General features: G+C 45.2%; 1 protein-coding gene across 1 annotated transcript; it reads left to right on the forward strand.

The window, feature by feature from the left end:
- The first annotated feature begins 11,988 nt into the window (after positions 1-11,988).
- On the forward strand, positions 11,989-15,236 carry LOC124700502 (BTB/POZ domain-containing protein At5g66560-like). The gene is made up of 4 exons (XM_047232625.1): positions 11,989-12,457; positions 12,591-12,660; positions 12,777-14,054; positions 14,186-15,236. Exons 1-4 carry the CDS (start codon positions 12,408-12,410, stop codon positions 14,729-14,731), a joined length of 1,944 nt encoding a protein of 647 aa, XP_047088581.1. The 5' UTR covers positions 11,989-12,407; the 3' UTR covers positions 14,732-15,236.
- The last annotated feature ends 5,522 nt before the right edge of the window (positions 15,237-20,758 follow it).

A 20,758-nucleotide genomic window follows, 5' to 3' on the forward strand; every position in this document is an offset into this window, starting at 1 on the left:
CTCTCCTCCATATCTCCCGCGTAGCTTTAGCGAAGCTCCGCCGGAGTTCTTCACCGCCACCGACACCACGCCGTCGTGCTGTCGGATTCAAGAGGAGCTACTACTTCCGCTGCCCGGCCGGAACGGGGAGGTGGACGTCGTCTTCATCAACAACCGAACGTGTGACCGAGTACGGAGGTGCTGCCCGTTCGTGGCGCCGGAACCGATCGTGATCAAGATCTTCTACGCGCTTTTGCAAGCGGCAAGTGAACGTCTACCGCAGCAAAAAGAGCCTCATCTTGTAGGCTTTGGAATCTCTTCAAGGGTGAGACTCGATAACCCCTCGTTGCTACCGTCTTCTAGATTGCATCTTGGCTTGGATTGCGTGTTCGCGGTAGGAAAATTTTTGTTTTCTATGCAACGTTATCCTACGGTGGTATCGAGCCGTGTCTATGCATAGATGGTTGCACGAGTAGAACACAATGGTTTTGTGGGCATTGATGCTCTTGTTATCTTTAGTTTGAGTACTTTGCATCTTTGTGGCATAGTGGGATGAAACGGCTCGGACTAACTTTACATGACCGCGTTCATGAGACTTGTTCCTCGTTCGACATGCAACTTGTATTGCATAAGAGGCTTTGCGGGTGTCTGTCTCTCCTACTATAGTGAAGATTCAACTTACTCTTCTATTGACAACACTAGTATCACCGTTGTGGTTCATGTTCGTAGGTAGATTAGATCTTACTCGAAAACCCTAAACCACGTAAAATATGCAAACCAAATTAGAGACGTCTAACTTGTTTTTGCAGGGTTTGGTGATGTGATATGGCCATGATATGATGATGAATATGTATGAGATGATCATTATTGTATTGTGGCAACCGGCAGGAGCCTTATGGTTGTCTTAATTTTCATGTTGAGTAGTATTTCAAAGTAGTTGTAATAGTTGCTACATGAGGTGAACAACCATGAAGACGGTGCCATGAACCTTGACGCTACGCCGACGATGATGGAGATCATGCCCGAAGATGATGGAGATCATGTCCGTGCTTTGGAGATGAAGATCAAAGGCGCAAAGACAAAAGGGCCATATCATATCACATATGAACTGCATGTGATGTTAATCCTTTATGCATCTTATTTTGCTTAGATCGCGACGGTAGCATTATAAGATGATCCCTCACATTAATATCAAGATAATAAAGTGTTCTCCCCTCGTATGCACCGTTGTAACAGTTCGTCGTTTCGAAGCATCTCGTGATGATCGGATGTGATAGATTCAACGATTCACATACAACGGGTGTAAGCCATGTTGCACACGCGGAATACTTGGGTTTGCTTGACGAGCCTAGCATGTACAGACATGGCCTCGGGACAACGGAAACCGAAAGGTTGAACACGAGTCATATGGATGATATGATCAACATGTTGATGTTCACCATTGAAGCTACATCATCTCACGTGATGATCGGTTTTGGTGTAGTGGATTTAGATCGTGTACCACTTAACAACTATGAGGGATGTTGTATTAAGTGGGAGTTCATTAGTAATTAGATTAAAACATGAACTAATTATCATAAACATAGTCTCGAGTAGTATTTTGAATTAATTTTGTAGTATTGGCATCCGTTTTTCTACTATGCGCTAGTCTTGTTATTGAGATAGAAATACTGTTAAAATCTGACAAGAAACTTTACGGATTGGTACCGTATTGTTAAAGAATCAAGAATTGATTAAGTCCTATTGCAAACTTTTAGTAAACCTCACATTGTTGATTCAAAGAGCTAAGGTTTCAATTAGTACCTAAAAGTTATCTTGTCTCCGTCAAACTTAAAGTTCAAATTTGTTTGAAAAGTAAGGAGCTGAAAATTTAGTTTTCGTAAATAATCAAGGTATGAGATATATGTGATATCTAAGACCTTATTACAAGATGATAGAATATAAATTTGGTGAGACTACATAAACTCATAAGTTTTATGGGAATGTATGAAGGTTGAAGACGCCGAGGCGTCACAATCCTCCAACTATTGGGGCACTAACGATATTCGCATATCCATGAAGTGACCATCCTTAAATATGCACCGTTACTAAGACTCGTCGTTTCGAAGCATCACGTGATGATCGGGTGTGATAGATTCTACGTGTGCATAAAACGGGTGCAAGCTAGATTTGCACATGCAAATACCAAGGTTAAAACTTTACGATCCTAGCATGTACAGACATGGTCTCAGAAAGTCGTCATGATATGATGGATAAAATTATGAGTGAAATTGTTCATCATATTACAAAGTTACTAATAGTGAAATCTGGAACACTTGTCATATGATGATCAACTTCAAAGTAAGAACCTCAAGGTTATTGGTATTTGACCAACAAACCTAGAAGTTAATGATGTTGAAGTGTTTTCTGAATAATGAGGAAAGCTAAAAGAGAAACTGCAAAAGATATTTTTGGCAAAAAGAAAAGAAAAGACTAGAAAGTCTAGCTCAGGTGTATATAAATAATATACATGTTATGGGTGTATTCCTAGTTAAGTCACACTATGAAATTCTTGGGTATTAGTACTATATTGGTTGGTATGAAGTGTCATACAAAACAACGCAATACAAGAATACAATGGCCTAAGTGACTGATAAGGAATATGATAGGAATGCACGTCTGGAACAAAATAAAGTGTTATTATGTTCGTCGTTGGCATTCTATCTAGCCCTTAGAATTTATAATAAAGAAATTAATAATTGTTATTTTGCTCTGGTCAAATGAAAACAATGAGTTGTTCAAATTATGACATTACTCCATATACGATGGATAAGTTATTATAAATCTTAATGGTGAAACACGGATACATAACAACGACGCTAAAATGCCATAAGGCAAATGATTTGAATTCCACTTATTTGTGGAACCGCCATTTAGGTCATGTTAGAAAGGAACGCATGAAGGAACTCCATGCAAATGGATTTTTGGAGTCATTTGATTTTTGAATCATTTGGCGCTTGCAAATCTTTTCTAAAAGAGAATGATTAAAATACCGTTCATAGGCCAAAAGTTGAACGGGCAACTAACTTAGTGGAAAAATACATGATGATGTATGTGGTTCATCGGGCATAGTTGTGTGCGGGAGATTCTTCTACTTCATGAAAACTTTCAACAATGAATTGAGTATATATATGTGGATATATTCAATAAGGAAGAAGTTTGAAACATTTGAATGGATTCAAATAAATTTCAGTATGAAGTGGAAATCATCGTAATAGAAATCAAATATCTATGATTGGATCATGGTGGAAATATTTGAATTACGAGTTTTAGCGAACATCTAAGAGAGTTATGAAATTGTTCTACAACTTACGTTTCTTGGAGTATCATAGTGATGATGAAGTATCCAAGAGATATATCCAAACTTTGTTGGATCAATGATGAGATAAAATATTGATGCCATTATATTTTTGTGGATTATGCTTTAGTGACTACCGCTTTTACACTAAATAGAGCATCATCATGATCCATTGAAATGACACCATACGAGCTATGGCATGGGTATAAATCCTAATAGTCCCTTCTTTAAATTTTGGTCTAAGAGTTTACAAACCAAAATCGGATGAATGTCTTTGTTGGTTATCCCAGAGATTTAATTGGGAATTCTTCCCACGAGACAAAGACAAAAGTGTTTGTCAATGTTTCTTATTTCCGAGAAATTGTTTCTAGTGAAGTATTTGAGTGGGAGGACAATATATTTTGATAAGGTTTATGAACCTGAGCATAATGATCGGAGTAGCGCAGCATCGGAATTGGTTTCGGAAGCGGCCACGACGATCATGGCTCCCATGACTACAAAGTGTTTTAGCCATGGAGATCGAAGTACATATTGAACCTTGTAGGTATGGTTTACTTTGTGATCAAATAAATGATTTGTGGACAAAGGATTGATTTTGAACAATGATAAACCAACTACAAATAAAGAAGTTATGATGGGCCCTGACTCCGTTAAAATGGCTATACACCATGAAATCCAAGATAGATGAATACTTTTTGAAAGTAAATGGATCTATAAAATTGATGGACTTGGATGGAATATCCTTGAAGAAGCTTGACTTGTCGAAAAGTTGTTTACGACAAAGTTCAAAGAGTTAACTATGATAAGATTAGATCTTCCGTAGCAATGCTTATAGTCTATGTGGATTATTCTAGTAATCACTACATATTTCTTTTATGAGATATGTTAGTAGGATGGCAAAATACATTACTTATCGAAGTGTGTACTAAAGGTGTATACAAGATACAACCAAGAGTTTTGTTGATCCATGGAATACTAGATAGGTATACAAACTTCAATTGGATGAAGTGAGTATCGTGGAGTTGGAATCTTCACCAGATGAAATAGTCAAAGAGTTTTTGATTTCATCAGAGACGATGAAGAGGCTTGCATTTGCAAAAAATTAAGTGGGAGCGCCGAGACATATTTATAATACTTTATGTAGATGACATATAGTTGGTTATGAATGATGTAATTATATACTTGATTAAAAGTTTTCATTGAGAAATTAATTCCAATGAAAGGATATGGACTGAAACATATTTAGTGTCAAGAGCTATGAAGATAGATTGAAACACATAATAAGTTTAAGTCAAAGTACATAGAATGGATATTGAAGTAGTTCAATATAGAAATATTAAGAAGATGTTCTTGTCATGTGAAGTTTTTAACAAGACTTGAGTGTATCTGACACTCAATGAGTAAAACACATGAGTGATTATAGATCACGAATAATATGTACACAATCGGATATCATGTGCTATAAAGTGTTATGAGCATATACCAGAATGATTCATATATATGATGATCATTGGACGACGATAAGAATATCCTTGAGTACTTTAGAAGAACTAAGGATATATATATATATATATATATATATATATATATATATATATATATATATATATATTTGTATGAAGAAATGACAAACAAATCGGCCGTAAGGTGATTACACCGATATTTGTTTTGTCACATATAAAAATTTCAATCTCAAATTAGACTAAATGTTGTTTAAAAAGTAGCACAATGAGCTAGAAGTTGTCTATGCTAGATTTAGAAGAGTTCTAAATATTGTGACGGATTCTACAAAAGAAGGCTGAGTATGTCATTATTTTGACAATGACAAAGGATGTTAAGTCAAGAGGTTCTTTGAGAACTTGGTGCAGTTCCGACAGAGTCAGAACTTTGAAGCTATATTGTGTGTGACAATATTAGTGACATATTTCAGACATCGGAATTAAGGTTCCACCAGAAGATCAAACATATTTAATGCCAACTCATTTGGAAATGAGTGATGCGTTGAGACGCAAATGAATTACAAAATACATACGTTTATGAATGTGTCAGATCCGATGACTAAAACCTCTCCCGTGAGCAATACATGATAAAGCACCAGAAGGCCAAGGTGTTATATCTTTACAAATGTAAACTAGATTATTGACTCTAGTGCAAGTGGGAGACTCGAAGGAGATATGCCCTAGAGGCAATAATAAAGTTGTTATTATTTATATCTTTATGTTTATGATAAATGTTTATATATCATGCTATAATTGTATTAACCGAAACATTAGTACATGTGTGATATGTAGACAACAAAGAAGTCCCTAGTATGCCTCTTAAACTAGCTTGTTGATTAATGGATGATTAGTTTCATAATCATGAACATTGGATGTTATTAATAACAAGGTTATATCATTGTATGAATGATGTAATGGACACACCCAATTAAGCGTAGCATAAGATCTAGTCATTAATTTATTTGCTATAAGCTTTCGATACATAGTTACCTAGTCCTTATGACCATGAGATCATGTAAATCACTTATACCGGAAAGGTACTTTGATTACACCAAACACCACTGCGTAAATGGGTGGCTATAAAGGTGGGATTAAGTATCCGGAAAGTATGAGTTGAGGCATATGGATCAACGGTGGGATTTGTCCATCCCGATGACGGATAGATATACTCTGGGCCCTCTCGGTGGAATGTCGTCTAATGTCTTGCAAGCATATGAATGAGTTCATAAGAGACCACATACCACGGTACGAGTAAAGAGTACTTGTCAAGAGACGAGGATGAACAAGGTATAGAGTGATACCGAAGATCAAACCTCGGACAAGTAAAATATCGCGTGACAAAGGGAATTGGTATCGTATGTGAATGGTTCATTCGATCACTAAAGTCATCGTTGAATATGTGGGAGCCATTATGGATCTCCAGATCCCGCTATTGGTTATTGGTCGGAGTGAGTACTCAACCATGTCCGCATAGTTCACGAACCGTAGGGTGACACACTTAAAGTTGGATGTTGAAATGGTAGTACTTGAATATGGAATGGAGTTCGAATATTTGTTCGAAGTCCCGGATGAGATCCCGGACATCACGAGGAGTTCCGGAATGGTCCGGAGAATAAGATTCATATATAGGATGTCATTTTATGTGAATTAAAATGTCGCGGAAGGTTCTATGGAAGGTTCTAGAAAAGTCCGGAAGAAACCACCAAGGAAGGTGGAGTCCACATGGGACTCCACCTCCATGGCCGGCCAATCCTAGTGGGGGAGGAGTCCCAAGTGGACTCCCCCTTAGGGGGCCGGCCACCCCCCCATATGGGAGGTGGAACTCCCACCTTTGGTGGGAGTCCTAGCTTGGCTAGGTTCCCCTCCTTATGGAAGGTTTTTTGGTTCGGGTCTTATTCGAAGACTTGGATACCAACACTTGGGGTTCCACCTATATAATGAGGGGCATAGGGGAGGGGGCCGGACACACCAAAGCCACAAGTTGGCCGCACCCCCTTGAGGCCGGCCACCCCCTCCCAAACCCTAGCCGCCCCCCTCTCCTCCATATCTCCCGCGTAGCTTTAGCGAAGCTCCGCCGGAGTTCTTCACCGCCACCGACACCACGCCGTCGTGCTGTCGGATTCAAGAGGAGCTACTACTTCCGCTGCCCGCTGGAACGGGGAGGTGGACGTCGTCTTCATCAACAACCGAACGTGTGACCGAGTACGGAGGTGCTGCCCGTTCGTGGCGCCGGAACCGATCGTGATCAAGATCTTCTACGCGCTTTTGCAAGCGGCAAGTGAACGTCTACCGCAGCAACAAGAGCCTCATCTTGTAGGCTTTGGAATCTCTTCAAGGGTGAGACTCGATAACCCCTCGTTGCTACCGTCTTCTAGATTGCATCTTGGCTTGGATTGCGTGTTCGCGGTAGGAAAATTTTTGTTTTCTATGCAACGTTATCCTACACGTTGGTACAAGTGGTCTCTGGAGCTGCCACGCGTCCCTGGTCAACCGTCAAACCGTTTTTGCAGAAAAGTCCTTACAGAATGCGAGAATCGCGCGCGACCAGAAGCAGCCCTCTCCTTTCCGCTCGTCTCTTTCCCCTTTCCTCTCCTCTCCGCTCGTCTCGTTCCCCTTTCCTCTCCTCTCTGCGGCGGCGACCAGAAGCAAACCCTAGATGCATGGCGGACCAAGGAGAGGGGAGCATGGACAGCACGGGCCGGACGCCGCCGCCAGGGTTTGCCCGTCGCGGAGGGCCGCGATGGAGGGGCAGGCCCGTGGCTCCAGCACCTGCTCCTGCTCGTGGCCGTCGCGGAGGGCTGCGACATGCGATGGCGGAGGAAGGCCATGGCAGCAATACGGCGACAGAGGAGAGGGTTGCGGAGGAGACTCGGCAATGGAGGTACGAGAAGCTAGTCCAGAAGTACATGCTCCTATACTGCTGCCTAGCATCGGAGGAGGAGAGGGCGGCCATGGAAGAGCCCAATTGCTGGCGGTCGGCAATTCCAAGCAATCTGGAGGAGCAGATTGGCGCCATGGAGGCTCAGCTGGCCAGCCTGCGGCAGCCTCCCCCGCCACCACCCCCAGCAAACTGAAGGAGGAGGACATGCGCATCTGGAAGGAGGGAGATCCGTGGGCGACGATCACAGGTGAGTACTTCTGGAAGACAGCAGGAGGATCATCGTCTCCATCTACACTGGTGAGTTAATTTTTTGTGTTAACTGAAATTGGTGTGTTAACTGAAATTCAGTTTCTGACTTGGTTGATGTTTGTTCTTACAAGCAGAAGAAGAAACTTCAAGAGGAGAATGCATTGCTGCTGATGGAGCTAAAGGGGTTGGAGCTACAACTAGAGATGAGGAAGGCAGAGAACAAGAAGTTGCTGAAGAAGCATGTCACATTTTGGGAAATCATTGAAGAAAGCTTTAATCCATGTATTAGGCTGCAATTCCTCCACCCATGCCCAAGCTTCTTCACTGTCCACTTTCAATTTTTCCATATTTCTTTCCCAAGTTGGAATATTTGTAGACCTTGCAACTGCCCATAGATCATTCTTCAGAGTTTGCCCTTTGTGTTTCTTGTGAAAATTCTGGTAAATGTGTCTCACATAGTGCCTATGTTCTGAATCAGGGAAAACTTTCTTCACTGCATTGATGAGGCCCTGTAATATAGAGACAATGTTAATCAGAGAATATTCTTCAGAATATGGCAGGTCGACTGAAAAAGTAAATTATGCACAAATAGAGAATATTCTTTTCCCTTTTCTGGCTAGACAGAACAGATGAAACTCATGGACTTGTCTACATGTGTTCAGCAAGTGTGCCTTCTGTTCAGCTTGTGTGCTGATGCCATTGTGCTGCATCCTATAAATGGCATCCATGTACTGAAGCAGAAATGCAAGCAAAGATGGACAATGCCATGAGTTGGAGGAGGAGCACTGGCTCTACTGGTGCCTCTGGCTCCAGAGATGCCTCTCCGTCCCGAAGTGCTTCCATGGCTAGGGCGGACAAGCACTTGCTAGTGTATCGTAGGAGAACCTTGGAAGAGAGGGAAGCTGCTGCCGCAAGGCGCGAGGAGGAGGAAGAAGCCGTCGCTAGGCCGAGGGAAGAGCAAGAAGCGGTTGTTACCCCGAAGCGACTAGGTGAGTGCTTTAGGACTACACGAGTCATCCAACTTCCAACGGACGGACCAAAACCAACGGACAAACCAAGAAGGTACCATGTGTCACCAAATCTTGAAGAAAAGGTGAAGGCTGGAGTTATGTTGTGTCTGGTGAAGAAGGGCATGAAGAAGATGAAAGAGGCTCTGAAGATTGGTAGAGGCAAGGACAAGGGCCAAGTTTATCATAGGAAAGGTTAAAGCAGTAGGCATTTAGTTTGTTGTTGTTTCAATCATCTAGTTTGTCTCAATAAGAATGTAAGGCATGAATAAGTAGGACCAGTGTTGAGTAGATAGTGACATACCTTCTGTTTGTCACTCATGATAGTGAAAGGACCAGTTTTGTAATCCCTAAATCATCCCTTAGTGTTGTCAGGAACCATTCCCATGAGCTAGTGCACTCAACTTCTACTAGTCCCATTGCAATAGGATAGATGCAGTCATTTGGATCAATGCCTACTGCTGTCAACAAATTTCCTTTGTACCTTGTTTTAATGTGACATCCATCTATGCATATCAGAGGTCTACAACCTTCCAAGAAACCCCTCTTGCATGCATCATATGACCAATACAATGTGGCTAGATGCTCTTTGGGAACATCATCTGCAGCTTCTTTAATTTGATTGGTGCTCAGGAAGAATCTTGATCCAGGATTTGCTCTCCTCAACTCCTGCCCATAGTCACATAACAGGGCAAACTGCTCCTTTTCATCCCCATGGATTATGTTAAGTGCTGCCTTTCTGGCCCTTCCCAACTTAAATCTGTTTGGGCACATATTGAATTTCCTTTGTACTTTTGCTGCAAATGCTTTCAAACCAAGCTTTTGGTTATCTCTGAATTCATCAATGAAGATCTGAGTAAGGAAAGGAGCTGTCAGTGACTTCAACTCCCAGTACCTCTCACAAGTGTGCTCACTGCAATGTTGTCTCACTACAATGGCTCCCTCCCTCCTCTCTTCTGAAACCTTGATCATCCAAGGACATCCTTCCTCACAATGAGCATCAAGCCTAGTTGCTTCATTCCTTGACTTCCTAATCTTTACTCTCTCATTCACACCATAAGTTGTCAAAGCCTTCCTAAATTCATCCATGCTAGAAAATAACATTCCAACTTTGAAGACAGGGGTTGCCATGTCTACTTCAGGATTGAATTCTTTGAACCTGTATTCCAAAAGCTTCTGCTGCTCATTGCTCGGTTTCGGATTATCATGGTCAAGCCCAAGCATCATCCTCAAACTCAACAATGTCTCGTGCACTCATTGTGGTCATTAACATCTTTGTCAATGTTGTCCGCAAACGGATCATCATCACCATCTTCGACATCATAATCACTCGTCATAGAAGTCACTCGTCGGTGTCGGAATCATCCTCATCCTCACTTTGTGGTTCTCCCGATGACGGACATGCGGATGACGAGAGGTTCTTCATCAACAATCTCTTTCTCTTGCTCTATTTCTTCTCCACTGCAGGTGTATTTCCTTGGAATTGGCACCACAACATCCTGTCCTCGACCCTCGCAAGAAATTATTGTGATCAACCATAACCGACGGTGTCTTCACCTCTCTCACGGCTACCATCATTGCAAGAATGTCACCATCATTCTCAATGAGACACAATCCATCTCTCATGTCGGTCCCGGGAACACACCGAGTAGAACTTTGTTCTCTCTCGTCATTTCATTCCCTCCTTGCTTAAGAAAATCCACAAGCCAAAGAAGTGAGAAAGTATCAGTGTTGCAATTGTCAAAGAAATCCACAGTCCCACCAATGTACTCCAAATGCTCCTTCAGACCACAGAAAAACCCATTGTGCTCAAATTCAACAGTAAATCTGTCTGGATCATCTGCAGGAAGTGTCAAAATTCAGTTAAAAATGCAATTGTTAAAATTCAGTTAACTTGTGCAGCTTCCATTTGGTCATAAACTTCATAAAACATGATTGATTACTGCTACATTGTTACAAACACAATAGCAGCACTGGAGTAGATGCATTGGTCCAAGCTGATTCGACTTATTCATCATAAAAAATGGCAGTTTTTCCACCTCTACATTTGCAGTTAAAATTCAGTTAACAGTTAACTTGTGCAGCTTCGATTTGGATCTAAGCTTCATAAACTAGATGGATTACTGCTACATTGTTGCAAACACAATAACACCAATGGAATAGAAGCATTGGTCCGAGCTGATTGGACTTGTTCATCACACAAAATCGCAGCTTTTCCGATCAACAGAAGACTGGCGCCTCACATCAACACCTACCATCTTGACCAAAACCTTCCCCAAACCTATCCCTAAGTAGTACAACGACGTCTCCCACTAATTTTGCGCAGCTAATCGTCCACACATGGCTAGATCGACCCCACGAAAATCCATGGCCGTGGAGGAGAAACAAAGAGAAGAAGAGGAGAAACAGAAAACGAGGACGGCCACAAGACGTACCATACTGCGGAGGTTCGTCTCGCCACTCTCGCCGGCGTGGATCGTCCGCCATGTCCGCCGCCGCCGCCCACGAACTCGGCTGCGTCCTCGCCACCCACGACGAACAGAAAGAAGGAAGGCTACGACGTGCGCGTGATTTCTGCGTGGTCGTTATACAGAGAGGTGGGAGGACCTCTTCGTAATTATCCAGTTTGTGAAACGTTGCGATGCAAAACTTCCTCTCCCGCCTCCAAACTGCCACGTGTCGCTACCACATTCAATTATATGAACTATGCACATATTAGACAAGTTGTTGTATGAGTGGAACACGTTTTAGAAGATGTTATATGAAAATGCACATACGATGCAAGTTCTTGTACCTGTGGTGCAATTACCTCTTTCATTTTCCCGGCGCCTTTCCCATCCCACGAAAGCTTTGTTGGGTGTTGACGCGTGAAGGAGCATGCAGGCAGGCTTTTCTCTCCTTTCTCATTTTACCTTTGCCTTCACCCTTTCTCTTCCTTGTCCAAATCCAAAGCCGACAAAAGTCGGCGTGTCCCCAAGAACTTTCCGAGAACTCCCAACCGAGGCAGTGCCCTCCTCCCGTGGATGTGGATGGTGGCGACTCGACGCGACGTGATCTCATCCCCGTCCATGTTATGGTGTCATGGTGGATCGGTTAGTTAGCTCACACACCTCATCACGATCTCCGATCTCCAAACCAGTTTTACTATAGCAAACAGCGAATGATGATGGGAGGATTTTGTAATCTAAAGATTGAGGCGGCCGTAGCTTTCCATACATGTCAGCCGCAATAACTCCGTCCTGCTGCTGCGGCTGAAACTGCCGCCGGAAGTGGGATCCTGATTTATTTGTTTGGCCGGGGTAGATGGCGCCGCCCTAAATAAGCCTACCCACCTTCCACCTCAATTATACCAAGGAGCGAGGAGGCCCGCTGGGTATGTAAATGCCGTCGTCGTCCTCCTCCAAGTCACAGTCCGGGACAGCGAGGAGCAGCAGCGGCGTCGGCGGCGGCCTGCCATGTCGTCTTCCTCCGTCGCGCCGCGCGGCCCGTCCAGGGGCGAGGCCTGGTGAGTTTTGTCTTCTCTGAATTTTGGTCCTACAGTGGATTTCCAATTTTGGTGGTGGATGGAGAATTGCGTTGGTTTTCCGGCTGGGTTTGATGGATTGTCTAAATTGCTCGGCTGTGTTGTGCGCCGCCAGGTTCTGCACCACCGGGCTGCCCAGCGACGTCGTCTTCGAGGTGCAGGACATGAGCTTCCACCTCCACAAGGTACCCACCCGGTCTCTGAATTGTGATGATTCCTTCCGAGTCCCTTGAGTTTCTTTCTCGCCCCCTGTGTTGTGCTCGACGAAATTCCGCTGAGAGTTCGATGTCTGCGTGCGCAGTTCCCGCTCATGTCCAAGAGCCGGAAAATCAGCCGCATACTCACGGAGCAGGAGGAGGAGCGTCCGGCGCGCCAGCGGCGGCGAAGTAGGAGCGACGGAGACAATGCCGACGACGAAGCTGCTGATGCTCCCGCGGAAACAGAGATAGTGGAAGCAGAGGAGGAGGAAGAGGAGGGGAACGAGCAGCAGCAGCAGCAGGTTCGGATGGACGACGGGAACTCGTACCGCATAACCTTCCCGGACTTCCCCGGCGGGCCCGGCACATTCGAGGCGGCGGCCAAGTTCTGCTACGGCGTGCGCCTCGACCTCACCCCCTGGAACGTGGCGCCGCTGCGGTGCGCGGCGGAGTACCTGGAGATGACGGAGGAGCACGCGGAGGACAACCTGGCGGGGCGCGCGGAGGCGTACCTGTCCCAGTCCGTGCTCCGGCACCCCGGCGAGGCCGCCAGGGCGCTCAAGTCCTGCGAGGACCTGCTGCCGCACGCCGAGGAGCTCGGCATCGTCGACCGCTGCGTGGAGGCCATCGCCGCGCGCTCGTCGTCGTCGTCGTCGTCGCGCGCCTGGGTCGACGACCTGGCCGTGCTCGGCCTGGGCATGTACAAGCGGGTGATGGCGGCCATGGCCGCGCGCGAGGACGCGCGGGCGACGGAGGCCGTGGAGAGCTGCCTCGTGTCCTACGCCCGGGCCACCCTCCCCGGGCTGTCGCGGTCCATGCGGTGGCGCCGGGCCTCCGCGCCCGTGTCGTCCGAGGTGGAGCAGCGGGACCTCCTGGAGGGGGTGGTCGCCAGCCTGCCCCCGGACAAGTGCTCGGGCCGCGTCGTCACCGCCAAGTTCCTGTTCGCGCTGCTGCGGACGGCGCACATCCTGCGCGCGTCCGACGAGGCGCGCGCGGCGCTGGAGCGCAAGGCCGCCACGCAGCTGGAGCAGGCCACGCTAGAGGACGTGCTCATCCCGAGCTTCTCCGGCGCCGCGGAGACGCTCTACGACGTGGACTGCGTCGAGCGGATCGTCAGGCATTTTCTCTCTGACGAGGACGAGGCGTCGTCCTCGGCGGCTGCGATCACCGAGGAGGAAGTGGCGGCGAGGAGGACGACGGCGTCCCGGCCGTCGGCGGTGACCATGGTCCAGGTGGGCAAGCTGGTGGACAACTACCTGGCGGAGGTTGCGTCGGACGCCAATCTGAAGCCCGCCAAATTCTGCGAGCTGGCGCTGGCACTGCCGGACCACGCCCGCATCTACGACGATGGCGTCTACCGCGCCGTCGACGTCTACCTCAAGGTACGAGCATTGCCCAATTTGACTGCTACCGTGTTCTAGTACCATACTGGCAGCTTGCCTCTGACAGGTCCAAGAAAGAATGTCGCGGTTTGTCGAGTAGCTGCTGACGACTCGCGGCGGTTGCATTGCAGGCGCACCCACGGCTGACGGCGGAGGAGCGGGACCGGGTGTGCGGCGTCGTGGACTGCCGGAAGCTGACGGTGGAGGCGTGCACGCACGCGGCGCAGAACGAGCGGCTGCCGCTGCGCGCGGTGCTGCAGGTGCTCTTCTTCGAGCAGCTGCAGCTCCGGCGCGCCATCGCGGGCACGCTGCTGGCGTCCACGACGGGTGCCCCGCATCAGCAGCGGGCGCCGGCGCTCCGTCACGCGGCTGGCCCGAGCGAGACGTGGCGGACGGCGGCGGTGCAGGAGAGCCAGGTGCTGCGGGTGGACATGGACGGCATGCGGAGCCGGGTGCAGGGCCTGGAGAGGGAGTGCTCCAGCATGCGGAGGGCCATCAAGAAGATCGACGGCCGCGACGATGCCGCCGCCGGATCGTCGCCCGGCAGCGCGGACGCCGGCGCCGCCGCGAGTAGCTGGAGGTCGCGGTACGGGTGCAAGTTCAGCACGCAGGTGTGCGACTCGCAGGCGCGCGACGCCGTCGTGTCCAGGGCGTCCAGGATGGGGATGAGCCCATGATTGAACAGTGATTCGTGCAGTGCAGCATGGTTCGCGCCATCTCCCATTCCGTTTGAACACGACATGTCTCACGACGGTCGACCAGAAATCAACACTCGAGATGAAAATGGTTGAGAGTTTCCTACTGGACAGTGCAAATCCTTCCGAGATCGATCGGACGGGGCAAAATCTCACCCCTTCTCATCTCGTCTGTTTGATTTCGTGTGGCCTGAACCTGAAAGGCGTGACCGCTGCCAAACGTGTGGGCAACAGCAGAGGGCCGTCGATCATGGATCCATGTGTGCTGTCTGTACCATATGCTTAGCCTATGTGAGTTGTGTTTACGGTCTTTGCAGCTTGTAATGCGGTGGCAGTTTATACGGCATTCTCTTGATCTTGTCTGCTCTGTACTTCATTAGCTTGCTGTACACTTGTGCTACTGCTGTAGTATAGTACTGTACAAAGAAAGTTGTTGCGTTTGAGCTGTAATGATGATCAAACGGTGTAGAGTACACGTCCACATCCTCACGAAGCATTGTCTACAATTTATTCTAGTACAGTTACTTTTAGATTGCAAACTGAATGGAGCTGTCATGTCGATCTTGCTTTCAAAGACATGGCAGCTCAGCTCGTTTTCTACCGAAAAGCCTGAATATTGCGTAGAAAGTAGGCACTCAAATATGCCCCAACGTACAAACCATTTTCTATAATCTATTTTGTTCTTGCCGATCTGACACTCCTGGCTACGTTCTTTCCCAGCTATAAACACGACCACTGATCAAGCACCACGTGCACTAATTTTTTTGTTTGTTGGAAATAAAACTACTCCTGGGTGCTCTTCAGATATGTTTATTCGTGTAGCAGTACTTTTTAGAAAAAAAAAACACTGGCTTTTCTTCACCTCTCGAGTGCCCTTCACATATGTTTATCATGTTAGTGTTATCTGGCATAGTACTTTGCGTTCACAATCAGTAATGCTTTCAGAGCAATCCTTTCTAGATATGTTTAACATGCAGATTGGCCTTTAATGGCATGATTGTTTGCATCATTGCTGTCACTGTCACTGGTTCACAACACATAGTCTGCCTTAGCGATCTGCTGTAAACCAACTCCACTCGGCAAAGTAAAAAACTATGCTTGAACAAATCCCATTAGAAAAGGCCCATACTCCGCCGGCCAGTGTTCTGAGATCCTAGCTACTGTTCGGAACATTGACCGTGGGCCAGGGCCTATTACAGGTGTGTGCTTTCTGTTCATTCTTTTCGGGTTTATTTTATTTTATTTATTTTGAATCTTGATTGTATATTATTAAAGATCATATTGTGTAAAAAGTGTTCAGCGTTTTGAAGAAAATGTTCATGGCCAAAATTAACAATGCTTGTGAGGTCTGAAAAATGTACAGGAGTTCTAAATAATCGTCGTGAGTTTTACAAAAGTACGTTCGCAGATTAAAAAACACTTTTCTAGTTTCCGAAGATGGTCACCTAGTTCGTAAAATATGGTCATGCTTATAGTTTTTTACATTATTAGATAAATAATTTTTTTGATAAGAAATAAGATTTAATAAAGAAACTAATCTTTTCTATTGGGCTGAATTTGGAGCAGCCCAAGAAACCACCCTCTGAATGGCGACAACAAGCGCACGCAACAGGCTCTGAATAACAGCTCCTTGGACTGAAGCTCAAAGCACAAAAAAATTGGCCGGCCATTGTGGCCCACTAGAACTAATCATTTTCTATTTTGGGAAAACAAGTATGGTTTTTAAAAGTACCACTATCAACAAACGATGTGGAGGACTTTTGGCACGCATATACACAAAGAATTTTACAGAAATCTTTATGCTCTGGACAGTGAAGCATAAAACAAGATAAGAGATTCTCTATGGAAAGTTTCGGCTTCGGAAAAGTGAAACTTTTTGCATGAAAATATCTTCATCGAGGGAGTTTGAGAATGAACAAAACAATTTTTAAAGTAGCATGCAGCATTATTTTACCTTAGGTTCAAGGGTACTAGTTAATTTTTGTGTTTGAACAATGTAGTTAAATTCAATTAGACATTTTTCAAATACATGTAGTTTAAAACTGAACTTAATCCAGTAAATAGGCAGTAATGCATTTCACCCGCCGAAAGTTCGCACCTTCTACAAACCAAAAGCTCTGGGTTTCTCCAGACCCACTCTCTTGTGGCCAGCCTTTAGGTGTGCCGCATGGCGTGGAAGCAACAAGTACCGTGGCCATGTAGTTTGTTTGGTGAACCCATCAGTTGGCCTTTTTGAAAATAAGCGAGTCTAAAAATATAGTACATGAGGCAGTCAATTGTTTTTATTGGCGACTCCCTGTTTTTCGATGCTTGTAGGTCTTTTGTAGTTTACCCCAATGACGTATTCTCAACATCCTTTTTTCTTTCCTTTTGAGGCGCTTTTCTTTGGAAAAAAATGACTGTTGGGGGAGGGGGAGGGGTGTTTTTTTACCCCATGCTGTACTGTGGATCTCGAACCGGGGAGGGGGGGGGGGCTTGTAGTCGGCTGATACCTTCGACACAGATTACGGATGTAATATATTACCTTTTTTTTTCTTTCCTAGAAGACATAGGTTTATCGAACCTTAGGAAACACTTGTTGGCGGTTAGGAACGTCTACAAGACTTGCTAATTCGTTTTTATCTTACTATCGGACGGTCCAATTTACTTTCCATATAAAGTTGTGTCAATGGATGGAGATATGCCAGTGTTGAAATTTACATGCAGCTATGCATATGTATGTGATAAAAATAAAGTTAAGTTCATTCATATGTAGATTAACTAACATAGATAGGATTTGTGGGCAGCACATTCGTTAATACTATAATCCTTGCGAGCCATAGGCATAGCATATAGTCTCTTTATCCAATTGTTATAGCACGAAGCACCGAGATATCAATGTTTATTAAGTAAAATACAAACTAAAGCATTAAGAATGAATATGCTACTGTTACTCCCAAGTGGAGCTCTAAATAAATATTGTACTCCCCTTGTTATCACTGGTTTCATGGGCAGACGTCGTTTGCCACACATTTCACCTCGAACCTTGACCAATCCTCGGGATCGTGGGTACCTGACAAGGCTTCGAATTGAGGTAAGAGACAATGATGCAAATATAAATCTCATATGAATCACCGCACAATATTCTCATGTAATTAGATGCACGAGGCTAAGCCTCATTCACGCATAATAACAATATCAATGAAATATAATATTGTAGAATTGCATAGATCAATACGAAATATTCTTACGAGGTCGTCAATCGCTAGAAGATCCCAATTAGAAGCTATGATTATGGCTATGAGATGGAAATGGAGATGGGGATAATGAACAATGGTGGAGGTGAAACAATGTATCTTCCTCGGGTGTCTCTGATGCAATCTGAAAATGGCGTCTCTCTGTGCAGCAGCTAGAGTCTTGAAACATAAAGGTGCCTTCACGAAAGTTGCTCAGTTTAACAATGCGAAGTCGGTGCTAGGTGGTACGGGCGGGCGGTACGGACGAGCCCCGCCCATACCCATGCTCATTAACACCACTGGATACCCCAGTTGACTTGTGAGCATTGGCAGCTCATGATTCTTCCCTTTTTGCTCCATATTTTTCCGTAAAACATGATTTCATGTATCACATAATTTTGAACAAAGATGTGCACATCTTTGTAATAATTAATCATTAGTCGCAAGACTAGAGAGATATTTCATCAATTGCTTTACTTAATATACGAATGAAACACGGATAAAGATGGTTGTTTTCACAATCATCATTGGCTCATTTCTTGAACCGACTCCCGGACACAGTCGCTGATATTTTCTTTTCTACTCGTGGTTGTTCTTGACAACCAACTGTGTTAGATATTTGTTTATCCTACAACCATATAAAATGTAAGACAACATGGGTATGCTTATGTGATTTCAATTTCACTCTTTTTTATTTATCTAATATGGATGTATCTAGACACATTTTATTTCTAAATACATCTATATTGGAGTCAATTAATATGAATCGGAGGGAGTATATGATTTTAGTTTGTATGGTTTCTATTTATATAATAAAAACATGCATTTCATCACACTGTACAGTTTAGTATTATGATTTCATAATCCAATAAAACTTAATACATTTAAAAGTTTTGAAAGGACTATGTAATTCCAAATAATATGATAATCTTTAAATTTCAAAATAGTCGAAGATGTTGCAAACTCTGCACTGATTAACTTTTAAATAGTGGTTTTGAATCTATTTCTTGTGATGGATATACTGCTTTCTCTACAAAATCTCAATAGTTCATTAGTAATAACGGTCAAAGATAAACAAGTCTATCAAAATCTCAATAGTCTACAGCCTCTTTCCAGAAATCACGTGTTTTGATTTTGGAAAAAAATATATGCAATGATGTTGCATGCGCACTTTCGCGTGGCACCCTGCTAGCTACTTGCATGCAACCGAAGTCGTACACACACACACGGGAACTGGCTTTTGCAGGCCGTGGCGCTCCGAGCGGTCTCGATCGGTCAGACAAGACAAGGCCAAACGAAGAATTTAAACCAAAAGTTGCTCATTGCTGTGAATAGGAGTTCACCGTATCCATCACGAAGAAGAGCTTATGTGTTCCTGACACTGACAATGATTCGTGTTTGCGTTTAATCTCCTTGGTAGAAACTTGACTGGAGACATTTCCGTGGTAGTAAAGGTAAAAAGGACCCTGACCGTGCAACGATCTGTGTCCACATGCACACCTGATTTCTCAAATTGGATGACTGACCAATTCAGGTCACCCCATGACCATCCCATTGAGTCGACGCCCGCGTGCGGCAGCAAACGGATGCGTTAATATCCACAAATGGCAGAGGAAAATCAGCACGTACAACCGTTTTTTCTACAAAGAGCCATCCAAAGGGTAAATTCTCCGTCAACTGACTTTGTACTACCCTAGTTCATTCAAGTTCTCATGATTAACAAGCGTTTGTAAAGTTTAAGATTGCATTTAAAGAAGGACACTGCAAGCGCTCAGCAATTACATGGCGCGACCTAGTGGCGACTTGCCAAGTTACCTAAGAAAAAATTGCCACGGCTTCCCGCGATCCTGTGCCTACACCTCCATCGCGGTGAGAGTTCACAAAATTTACGTCCCCGCGATATAATATTGCTTAGGTAAAAAATAATCGTATAAAACGTAATTTGGCGGGAAAATAAAAAATGTTTCTCTTATCGTCATGAGAGATGATGATGAATAAACTCTTACTACCGGAAACCATTTCTTTGCTGGCCGTTTCGTTATTTTCCGAGTGGCAATTATCGGGGTGCTGTGCAAAGAGCTTCTTTGTCTTGTACCAAACAAAACAAAGGGCAAAGACGGTTCACACAACGAAGAGAATCTTTACCGTGTAGATGATCTAGCAATAAGATATAACCACCAATCAGCAACGGATCCAGCTCAGCATGTCAAGGTGATCCAAGAGTGCAATTTTCATATAAATATATTATTTTTAATCTTTTCTACAATATATAGGCTGGACGGTCGACCAGATATTTAGTAAGAGCAATTGAGGAATTCCCTCCTCTCCTGACCCCCTCCTCTCCCGACCCTCACCCCAACCCTAGCCGCCGCCGCCGCCGACAGCGCCGCCGGGGCAAAGACCCTCGGGGCGTGGCGGCGGCGGGGGCCTTTCCTTGCCGTCGTGGGGGACGGCGGACGGGCTTTCCCCTCCTCGACGCATACGGCAGGGGCCGACGCGGATGGTGATGGGCGGCGGCGGCTCTCGCGTTGCGGTCCCCCCTCCCCTCCCGTAGGCTTCCACCCGCAACACACCGGCAGGGGCTGGTGGTGGGCGGCGGCCAGACCCTCGGTCTGCGCCATGCCCTCCCCCCCGCCTCTTGTCGGTGCGTGGATGCGATCTCGGGCTTCTTCCGCGACACGAGGGCGCCCGGGGCAGCAGCCTTGGGTTCGATGGAGGAGGTGGCCCTCTTCTTCGCCGGAGAGGGTCGGCCTGCGTTTGGTGGTGCTGGATCATTTGATCTATCACCGTGATC

This window comes from Lolium rigidum, chromosome 3 (genome assembly GCF_022539505.1).
Source record: "Lolium rigidum isolate FL_2022 chromosome 3, APGP_CSIRO_Lrig_0.1, whole genome shotgun sequence".
NCBI classification, from domain to species: Eukaryota; Viridiplantae; Streptophyta; class Magnoliopsida; order Poales; family Poaceae; genus Lolium; species Lolium rigidum.